The 11,945-nt window shown below is 37.0% G+C and overlaps 1 protein-coding gene across 8 annotated transcripts in view; it reads right to left on the bottom strand.

The window, feature by feature from the left end:
* Window positions 1–611: 611 nt before the first annotated feature.
* Window positions 612–11,945, bottom strand: part of LOC126262230 (protein grainyhead) — a 333,250-nt gene continuing 321,916 nt past the window's right edge. For 5 of the 8 annotated variants that reach the window (XM_049958688.1, XM_049958685.1, XM_049958683.1 and 2 more), the window contains exons 13-15: window positions 6,415–6,610; window positions 3,735–3,799; window positions 613–3,370 (exon numbers count right to left, since the gene is read on the bottom strand). In XM_049958688.1, coding sequence (XP_049814645.1) covers window positions 3,241–3,370; window positions 3,735–3,799; window positions 6,415–6,610 — 391 coding nt within the window. In that variant the 3' untranslated portion in view covers window positions 613–3,240. Of the gene's footprint in view, window positions 3,371–3,734; window positions 3,800–6,414; window positions 6,611–11,945 lie in introns of all 8 variants that reach the window. The other 3 variants (XM_049958690.1, XM_049958684.1, XM_049958691.1) reach the window with 2 other exon arrangements.

Here is an 11,945-nt window from a genome sequence, read left to right as displayed (position 1 = left end):
GGTTGTGTAAGAGTAAGAGAAGTGGCTTCTTTTTTCAAAGTAGCTTCTTCCCTGCTATTGTATATGATAATAAAGTACTCTATAATTACGTAATTAATTCTTCCAGCTAGACACTTGTAACTTTGTAATTCAGCCACTTCAGGTGGAAGAAGCACGATTTGGTCAGGGGTTCAATTTCTTGTTGATAATTGTGTCATTGGAGACTAAACACAATCTTGGATTAGATAAATATGGAGAGAGAACTAGGCTATGTCTTTTTCAAAGCCACTTCCTGGCATTTGCTCTACGCCTTCCAGTGAAACCACTGATGGAGATTTGAAGTCTAGTCCTCTTGAATGTGAGTCTAGTGCGTTATCTCCTGCACCATCTTACTCGATAATTGATAAGCAATTACAAATTGTATTGATGTTAGGTACAAACGAAACACTATCATTTGCCACCCAGGCTTTCTGAACTTACTACTTGTCTATTTTCCCTTGTCAGGTACAACATGATAAAATAAATGTAGAGGCATGAAATTGAATGGCACAGAGGTAGGTTACTTCATAATCAGAAATTTTCATGAATAGTAAAAAGTCTTTATTTTGCACCTTTATCTGGTACAAAAGCAACTATCAATAAAAAAAGCAACCAAAGTGTTCCTCAATACCATAACAAGTAATTACATTTCATACACAGTGAGCCATACTGAATGGCTCTAATATTTGATTCTCTTATCTGAAACTAAATAATAAGTTCCTTACTCTAGAACACATTATGTAAATGTAGAAAGCACAGGTTTCATTAAGATTACTTTAATATAACTGAATATATATAAAAAAGACATTTGACAACATGTACAACTTGGTCACATATACATAAAAACATCTAAAAAGTCACAGCACACAGTCCTCACTTTTACTTTGCTATCACATTTCAGTGCAAAAATATTTATGGGTATGGGGGTCATGTATTGTGTGAAAACAACTGGAAGTGATTTACAATTTGATGTGAATTATGCAAAATGATTTTCTTTAAAACTGTGCCTAAATGACAGCTACAACATAAAATATGTATTAGTCAAATCTGATTATAAAATTTGTACATGTTCAGAATAATATGGATGGACAGTGAAACCTGCTGCTTGGCAGCTAACAACCATCATGTCCTTGCACTTTTGTGCATTGCACAGTCTTGACTTAACACCAAATCATAATGGCACTTCATTTACTTATCCTTGAATCATAGTTTTAAAGGAAAAGGAAATATTTACAACAGATTGTGTTCTGAATATGCCTAACTTTTAACAGAATGTAGAAATTTACATTAAATGTAAAATCTGCCTTACAAGACTCAAATATGGCTACAGAATTGCTAATATAAATTAATACCTCATTAAAATAAAAACTAAAATTGCAGGTAATGAGCCTAAGATTTAAATATTGGCAGTAACTATTAAAAAAAAAAAAAAAAAAAAAAAAAAAAAAAAAAAAAAAAAAAAAAAAAAAACGACACTCTTCTGAATTTGGGGGATGGTAAAATTTGCATGAATGCTATTTAAGCCATTTTTTCAGTTAGCTACCCTTTCATGTGTATTAAAATGAATACTGATGGTCAGCATGTAAAATTTATAATTATCTGTATGAAAAGTGGCAAAGCAAGACAAATATATTATTAAGTGACATGAAATAGCTGAAAAAAACTAATGCTGCTATAACTTTTAAAGCTTTTGTTTCACAAATGTTCTGCATAATAATATAAAAGTTTAAATTTTTAGTTTTGATTCTGGCTATTTTAAGTAATTATTAAATTTTTTTCACCATTCATTATGAACTATGGCGACATATGCAACAGACACAGTTCACATGACCTGTTAAGGATTGAACCTTAAGCTGAAATATTTTATTCTGCATGTTATAGTGTACAATTTGACAGTAAGTAACCACAAAATTGTTATTTTTGTGCAAAATTTTTACCGCTGCTCATTCTCTCAAACTCGGAAAACATTCTGTTTGTAAATGATATTTACTATCTGATTCCAATTACGTATGTTTCAGTTATAAACTAGTTCATTGGTCACATTACCAACAGTCTGTTCTTGACTTTGTGTTACCTAGAAGAATCGATTTGTTAATAATTCATGACAAAATCTATTTGTCAAGAATTATCAAAAAATAGTTCACTGATACAACAAAATTAGAAGAGTAGTTTCTGCTTTTCCCATGTAATTTAAAGGGAGTATTATAAATTAGCAAAGCTGAACTTTAACTCTCACTGTACAGTAGTTATAATATTTAATTAAAATTATCCACAGATAACATTTAACAAGGTGATAAACTTTATAATAAAATTACAATGGAAGACAATGTTGTTAGTCTGTAACACATGCAGAATATAATTCAAGTTATGTGTTTCTTTTAATTGCTAAATCATACAGCTAAGGAGATATCAATATATTCTCATTTCTATTTGCATAGCATATACTATCACAATTTTTTCACGGTATTCATTTATGAATTAAGGTCAAAAAGAGAAATGAAAGTGAAATTTATGAACCAATATGGCAACAGCTGTTATATTTTTATTTTACTGAAAGGAGAGTTCAGTTTATGTTTTGGATATAAAATGTATCTTGTACTCATAGTTTCAGATTAAGCAATTAATTGTGTAATTTTATTAACATATTTTTTAAAAAATTTTGTAGTGTTTGAGATCAACAAACCCTGAAACAGGTCATTCATTATAAACACTCTTACAACAATATTAGTATATCTAGATTCTGATGTTAATGTGAATTACATCAATTTGCTTAGATCTCAGATTTTCATTTATTAACAGTTCATAAACTAGAATCACAAACATACTGTACAAGTATTTGTGACTCTCTGATAATTGCTCCTGCTTGTAAAATGCTTACAAGTTTAGAAGTCCACTCACAGATAACACAGTTGTGTTGAGCACGTAAGTCCCACAATTAAATGCACTGTCTTCTCTGAGCTCATTTATTTGTCTACTCAGTTTATCATAATCCTCACTCAAGGGAAAAGGTACTGAAATCAAAATAAATAAATTTCACTGTTGTTTTTGCATGAGACAAGTCACTCACTTCCTACTTTCCATTGTGAATTACACAAGATATAATGTTGTTTCACCACGAATAACAGTAACTACAGTTCAGCAAAATGCACTTTTGTCATCATAGTGTCCATATGAAGCTGACTGAGGGGCAAAATTCATCAAGAATTTTTTTGCTGCTGAGGATCAGTGATCCATGAGTTCCACAAGTGTTACTTCAAAGCAATCGTCACCATCCACTTGCTTTATTTCCATTATAAACAGATCTTCATTGCAATAATATTTTAGCATATCATCATCAATTTTGGCGATAATGCTGTAAAAATGAAAGACCCACATTTAATTAACCAGAAAAATCAAATACTTCAGAGCATTAGTTAACTATAGAAAAAGATAAGTTAGTCAACTTGTTTTTTAAGAGTAAAAGTATGTACATCAGTGCACTATATGGTAGTAATTTAAATGCCTGGTTAATGATCTGTTAGTAGAAGCCATTTGTTACTTATGATTCACTTTAAACTCTACATTAGCAATTCCTGATTGTCCAAAATTTCTACTTGAAGAATAGTTTGTGTAAGAGTTGACTGTCAGTGTGATCTCACTACCTGAGCTCAAAGATAAATATGAAATTATATCTTAACTACGTAAGAACAAAAATACTGTTTTCTGAGCAAACTTACCCTTTTTTGTTTTTTCGATACAAGTTACTAATGCTTGAAGTAGAAATTTTGTACTTATTCTCAATCTGTAAAATAAGGAAAACATATTAATAGTAACTGGACCTTAAAACTTCGGTGATATTTGGGAAAGTGGGTTGTAAATGGTAAGAACTTTATGTTTATTGAGTGCTTCACTGTACATTAATTGCTATTACAGATATTGTTTTAAAGCTGTTAAAGTGCTCCTGTACACCATTTACCCTCTATCTGTGTCCACAGTGTAAAACACTGCATGCAGTAATATTATAAGTTAGTATTTAATATAATACACATGCAAGGTACAAAAGTATGCACTTACCAGAGTGACTAGATTGTCGGACTAATGGCAAACTATAGATAGTAACTGAAGGTTGTCAGGAGATACTTCCTTACTCTTGTTTCTTTCTTTGTTAAATCTTTTAAAATGGAAGTGTTTTCTTGATTGAACACAAAATGTTTTTTGCTGTATACTGACACCTGGCCGCAACAAAATAAGTTCCTCCTTGCAACGTGAATCAGATAAACGGAGTTTAATACATTAGTGTGTCTGTCTCAGTATGTGCAAGAACACAATAGTTATTGTGCATTGACACTAATGTAAAGCAAACCCTGTGGCCTTCTGTTTGTACCATTTATCATCTTGTCACAAAGAAAAATATTTATTTTGTTTATATGTGCAATATCTACATTTCAAGAAAAAGATTAGTTAAATGCCCTAAACATGTAAGGAGGTACAGTTAGATTTACATGTTGTGTTTTTGTGAATTAGTACTCTCTTTATAATACATTGTAAACTTACAGATTGTGAATGTTCCTATTGTCCCTAGTTTTTGATGCAGTGATTTATGTCATGTAGAGTTGCTTAAAATTCCAAGAAAAAGAATAACAGAAGCTTTTGATTGATATGCAGATGATGATTTGTGTTCTGTGCTTTTACCTATATTCATTAACATTTTAAGTTTCATTATATTTTCCTTCTTCATATTTCACTTCTAAAATAGCCCCTAAGTCCATATTGTCAACTGGATTTTAAGTCTTGTTTTACCAACACATAGTTTTGATTGCATTTATATGTGACAATTTTCATGTGTTTCTCTGATGTCATTGTTGTATGTGGTAACATCTTCCATGAAGTCATCATGAAATTGGAACAATTTAGTACTTTAAATTGCCTATTAAAAATAAATACTTTTGTAAAATACATATTGTCTTTCATTACGTTTTTCTTTTTATGACCAAGTGACAAATGAAAAAAAAATCGTGCTTCTGTATGCCTCTGTTGATTTAATATCTACCTCTCTCTTTTTAATTTTTCTACTGTTTAATACTAGATAGAGAGATTTTTTGTATTTTTTTTGGCTTAATGGCAATGTCAAAAACGATATGAGGCAGATAATGAAAAGTACTTCGCAAATTGTGATGTACAGCAAACATTTACTGATCAGGAGGAGGATAGTTATATGCAATAATCTCTGTATTCTCAGGCCACTTTTTGGCAACTCCAACCTGTTACATATTTCAAATATTAATAACTATACGTCCTTCTATAACTGTCTGTAAAATAACTGCACACTGAACTTGCTTCTATTAGTCCAAGTATTTAGTGATGGAAATGTTTATAGTCTTAAACTTGACTTGATAATTGTTAGCGACCAGATTAATAGCAATATAAGTATCATTTTTGCATATTATTAGCGATTATTGGTACTGCAAAAAACTAATTTCTAAATTATGCATTGTCACGATACAAAGCGCCATCACTGAAGTTAGCCACAGAAGCAGTTCCTTTTCAGTGGTCTCCATTCCACAGTACTCACTGGTTCAGGTACTAAACTTGCATTAAAAATATGCTCCAGTGATATGATGGCTGCTGAATGCTTATGAATAATTTTCTATGAGTGTCAAAACATGCCAATATTCTAAACGGTACGCAGGTAGCAGCAAATTCTATAAATCATTGTGATTCAAGGTAAGGAGGGACATTAACATAGTCTGTAACAAGCAGTCTAAACAAGACTTTTGATAATAAACCCAGTTTGCATTTCATACTCTTTCATCTGTAAAATGTGAATGGTTTCTTCTGATGCTGTAAACTGCAATAGCATCAGTATAAATAAATGAACATTAGATTGCTGAAAACTGGGATTAACAGTCTCTAATAAGCTGCTTTCTACGTGTTTTGTATGTATTGAATGAATTTATTTTATTGTACCAGGCTTCTTGATACAGCAAAATACATTGAATATAGTGTGCCAGAAATCCTTCACAACTACAACAAATATTCAAACACAGAATACAATATATACACTGCTTGATTACTATTTTGTAGAAATATTTTCAAAACAACATTTGAACTTAAAAGTAAAGGCAGTTTCAGAAACACAGTGGACCTGGCTTGTGAAAAATTATGTTCCAGCATGTGTATAAAAAAGTAATGATATCTGAGTAATTAATCAAACAGCTTGCACAATCTTATTATGAAATTTCTGAATGCTAAGTCTGGTGTCCATATATAATTTAGCGACACTTAAGAAGATAAATAACTCTTTGAGCAACACCACAGAGCAACTGAAACTCACTGGCTGTTGCCATATATTAGTGCATGTGTCCACTCTGGTTCTGTAGAAGCCCAAGAATAATTTGCACAATGATTGGTACTAACTGCATTAAGTAGACCAGAGGTGGTAGGAGGGACAACATGTAGTGGTGTGTAGACATCTTCATTGTCCTGCCTCACATACAACATGACTCTTTCATTGAGTGGTGGACCTGCCATCAGCTTGGGCCTCTTCAGAGGAGGATTTGAGAACACACTGCCATCTGTTGACATTCCTCCATCCATTACATCCTTCTTGTCACTGCAACAGAATCACACAGATTTTCCAATGAGCACATTTTTTTTAGCAGAAATAGGTTAGCAATGGGAGATACACATGTTTGTAGTGGGCACATGCTTTTCAGCAAAAACAAATCATCATAGAATATGTACTAGGTAAGTTGTACTGAAGGAGATGAATTCCTAAACATAAGCAGATAGGTCCAAGATCCAAACATGTTATCTTCTTATGACATTGTAAGGTTTCTCAAAATTTCAAGTAGGGAAAACAGCCTTCACTTCAGAAATGGAATTCATCTATAAATTTGTTTACTGTTTACATTCTCTATAGGAGAATTTTGTACTACTGCTTTAATTATAGTTGTGGAAAAAAGAAATTTATGGAACAATTTTATTGAAAGAAAGGACTGTTTAGTAGGAGTTTCCCGAGGCATCAAGAAATCACCAATTTGCCAATGGGGGATAAAAACTGTAGAGGAAGAACAAGGTTTGAACATAGTAAGCAGGTTCATAAGGATGTAGGTTGCAGTAGTTATGCAGAGCTGAAGATGCTTTTGCAACATAGACTAGTGCTGAGAGTTGGCTTAAACCAGTCGCTGGAGTGAAGAGCGCACAACAATATGACTGGTCAATACACACACTACATACGAAGTTGTAGTTGGTCAGTTATCATTCAGTCCTCTTATTACACACTTCTGTTTTACCTTGGAATTATTTATAAAACTGTAAACTTTCTGTCATACAGTTTGCTAAACAAATGTCATGAAAAAACAGATGTAGTATTTTGGATAGTGTTACTACATCTACATCTACATCTACATCTATACTCCGCGAGCCACCTTACGGTGTGTGGCGGAGGGTACTTATTGTACCACTATCTGATCCCCCCTTCCCTGTTCCATTCACGAATTGTGCGTGGGAAGAACGACTGCTTGTAAGTCTCCGTATTTGCTCTAATTTCTCGGATCTTTTCGTTGTGATCATTACGCGAGATATATGTGGGCGGTAGTAATATGTTGCCCATCTCTTCCCGGAATGTGCTCTCTCGTAATTTCGATAATAAACCTCTCCGTATTGCGTAACGCCTTTCTTGAAGTGTCCGCCACTGGAGCTTGTTCAGCATCTCCGTAACGCTCTCGCGCTGACTAAATGTCCCCATGACGAATCGCGCTGCTTTTCGCTGGATCATGTCTATCTCTTCTATTAATCCAACCTGGTAAGGGTCCCATACTGATGAGCAATACTCAAGAATCGGACGAACAAGCGTTTTGTAAGCTACTTCTTTCGTCGATGAGTCACATTTTCTTAGAATTCTTCCTATGAATCTCAACCTGGCGCCTGCTTTTCCCACTATTTGTTTTATGTGATCATTCCACTTCAGATCGCTCCGGATAGTAACTCCTAAGTATTTTACGGTCGTTACCGCTTCCAATGATTTACCACCTATGGCATAATCGTACTGGAATGGATTTCTGCCCCTATGTATGCGCATTATATTACATTTATCTACGTTTAGGGAAAGCTGCCAGCTGTCGCACCATTCATTAATCCTCTGCAGGTCTTCCTGGAGTACGTACGAGTCTTCTGATGTTGCTACTTTCTTGTAGACAACCGTGTCATCTGCAAATAGCCTCACGGAGCTACCGATGTTGTCAACTAAGTCATTTATGTATATTGTAAACAATAAAGGTCCTATCACGCTTCCTTGCGGTACTCCCGAAATTACCTCTACATCTGCAGATTTTGAACCGTTAAGAATGACATGTTGTGTTCTTTCTTCTAGGAAATCCTGAATCCAATCACAAACCTGGTCCGATATTCCGTAAGCACGTATTTTTTTCACTAAACGTAAGTGCGGAACCGTATCAAATGCCTTCCTGAAGTCCAGGAATACGGCATCAATCTGCTCGCCAGTGTCTACGGCACTGTGAATTTCTTGGGCAAATAGGGCGAGCTGGGTTTCACATGATCTCTGTTTGCGGAATCCATGTTGGTTATGATGAAGGAGATTTGTATTATCTAAGAACGTCATAATACGAGAACACAAAACATGTTCCATTATTCTACAACAGATTGACGTAAGTGAAATAGGCCTATAATTATTCGCATCTGATTTATGACCCTTCTTGAAAATGGGAACGACCTGTGCTTTCTTCCAGTCGCTAGGTACTTTACGTTCTTCCAGAGATCTACGATAAATTGCTGATAGAAAGGGGGCAAGTTCTTTAGCATAATCACTGTAGAATCTTAAGGGTATCTCGTCTGGTCCGGATGCTTTTCCGCTACTAAGTGATAGCAGTTGTTTTTCAATTCCGATATCGTTTATTTCAATATTTTCCATTTTGGCGTCCGTGCGACGGCTGAAGTCAGGGACCGTGTTACGATTTTCCGCAGTGAAACAGTTTCGGAACACTGAATTCAGTATTTCTGCCTTTCTTCGGTCGTCCTCTGTTTCGGTGCCATCGTGGTCAACGAGTGACTGAATAGGGGATTTAGATCCGCTTACCGATTTTACATATGACCAAAACTTTTTAGGGTTCTTGTTTAGATTGTTTGCCAATGTTTTATGTTCGAATTCGTTGAATGCTTCTCTCATTGCTCTCTTTACGCTCTTTTTCGCTTCGTTCAGCTTTTCCTTATCAGCTATGATTCGACTACTCTTAAACCTATGGTGAAGCTTTCTTTGTTTCCGTAGTACCTTTCGTACATGATTGTTATACCACGGTGGATCTTTCCCCTCGCTTTGGACCTTAGTCGGTACGAACTTATCTAAGGCGTACTGGACGATGTTTCTGAATTTTTTCCATTTTTGTTCCACATCCTCTTCCTCAGAAATGAACGTTTGATGGTGGTCACTCAGATATTCTGCGATTTGTGCCCTATCACTCTTGTTAAGCAAATAGATTTTCCTTCCTTTCTTGGCATTTCTTATTACACTTGTAGTCATTGATGCAACCACTGACTTATGATCACTGATACCCTCTTCTACATTCACGGAGTCGAAAAGTTCCGGTCTATTTGTTGCTATGAGGTCTAAAACGTTAGCTTCACGAGTTGGTTCTCTAACTATCTGCTCGAAGTAATTCTCGGACAAGGCAGTCAGGATAATGTCACAAGAGTCTCTGTCCCTGGCTCCAGTTCTGATTGTGTGACTATCCCATTCTATACCTGGTAGATTGAAGTCTCCCCCTATTACAATAGTATGATCACGAAACTTCTTCACGACGTTCTGCAGGTTCTCTCTGAGGCGCTCAACTACTACGGTTGCTGATGCAGGTGGCCTATAGAAGCATCCGACTATCATATCTGACCCACCTTTGATACTTAACTTAACCCAGATTATTTCACATTCGCATTCGCTAATAACTTCACTGGATATTATTGAATTCTTTACTGCTATAAATACTCCTCCACCATTGGCGTTTATCCTATCCTTGCGGTATATATTCCATTCTGTGTCTAGGATTTCGTTACTGTTCACTTCCGGTTTTAACCAACTTTCCGTTCCTAATACTATATGCGCACTATTTCCTTCAATAAGAGATACTAATTCAGGAACCTTGCCCTGGATACTCCTGCAGTTTACCAATATTACGTTAACTTTTCCTGTTTTTGGTCTCTGAGGACGGACGTTCTTTATCAACGATGATAATGTTCTCTCTGGTAAGCCGTCAGGTATTTTATCGTTTCGCCCAAGGGGGGGTCCCTCTAACCTAAAAAACCCCCGTGTGCACGCCACACGTACTCTGCTACCCTAGTAGCTGCTTCCGGTGTGTAGTGCACGCCTGACCTGTCTAGGGGGGCCCTACAGTTCTCCACCCAATAACGGAGGTCGATGAATTTGCAACCATTATAGTCGCAGAGTCGTCTGAGCCTCTGGTTTAGACCCTCCACACGGCTCCAAACCAGAGGACCGCGATCGACTCTGGGCACTATGCTGCAGATATTAAGCTCAGCTTGCACTCCGCGTGCGATGCTGGTTGTCTTCACCAAATCAGCCAGCCGCCGGAAGGAACCAAGGATGGCCTCAGAACCCAAGCGGCAGGCGTCATTCGTTCCGACATGTGCTACTATCTGCAGCCGGTCACACCCAGTGCGTTCAATAGCTGCCGGAAGGGCCTCCTCCACATTACGGACGAGACCCCCCGGCAAGCACACCGAGTGCACACTGGCATTCTTCCCCGACCTACCCGCTATTTTCCTGAGGGGCTCCATAACCCGCCTAACGTTGGAGCTCCCTATAACTAATAGGCCCGCCCTCTGTGACTGTCGGGACCTTGCCGGAGAATCGGCCACTGGCCCAACAGGCGAGGCATCCTGTGGTGGCTCGGAAACGATGTCATCACCACTAGGAAGCACCCCGTACCTGTTGGAAAGGGGTAAGGCAGCCGCCACGCGGCCAGATCCCACCTTCGCCTTTCGGCCAGGCACGCGCGAGCCCACCACTGTCCGCCATTCACCCTGGAGTGATGGCTGACCGGTAAGATGCTCACTGCCGGAAGACGCAGCGACATCAGGGGTTCCATGTGATTCCAAGGCCACCGAAGTAGGCATAGGTCTCACCACAGTTGCCCCAACGCCACTACGAGCCGACGCCTGCGCCTCGAGCTCGATGAGCCTAACAGACAAAGCCTCCACCTGTCCCCGAAGAGTGGCCAATTCTCCTTGCGTCCGCTCACAACAACCACAGTCCCTACACATGACTGTTTACCCTACTCTATACGGTGACAAATTCCCAAGATAATCTTCTGATGAGCTACTCTGATAATCAAGAAACACTCACTGAAATACGAGACGCGAAAACTACGCTAGGTTTTCCCAGAAAAACTATTTAAAAGCTAAGCGCAGCAAATAAGTACAAAAACACTGTTATTGAAATAAAAGGTTCTACCTAGTAAGCACTCGAACACGCAAGAAATTACAAAAATAAACTAGTAATTACACAGATAACTGAAAATAAGTCGCTGCTGTTTGTAAAATATGTAAGAAGCAAACGGTGTACTCGCCTTAGTAGTAGCAGGAGCTAGCGATGCGCTCTCGCTGACGGTCTAACTGACCTTTTTAGTCCCCATATATTTTCCCCCTGCCTTTAAGATAGAGCCCTGCAATAATTCTGCTGCATGTGTGATATGCAGTGCATTGATTACAAACTTCACATTTTAGTCTCTTCTTTCATTTGTCCTTTTTACTGAAATTTATTATATATTGTTCACGCTTTTTTTCATCTTGCCTAGGATAACAATTATGATTCCATTTATTTGTTACAACACTTAGAGGTCTACATTCTTGTAAGTGTTCTAAGTGATGTCACTGGCACTGTCTTTCACTGTTTTGTAAAAATTTGTATTTATTCTGAA

This window comes from Schistocerca nitens, chromosome 6, assembly GCF_023898315.1.
Source record: "Schistocerca nitens isolate TAMUIC-IGC-003100 chromosome 6, iqSchNite1.1, whole genome shotgun sequence".
Taxonomy (NCBI): Eukaryota; Metazoa; Arthropoda; class Insecta; order Orthoptera; family Acrididae; genus Schistocerca; species Schistocerca nitens.
This window is presented reverse-complemented; position numbering and strand designations above follow the sequence as displayed.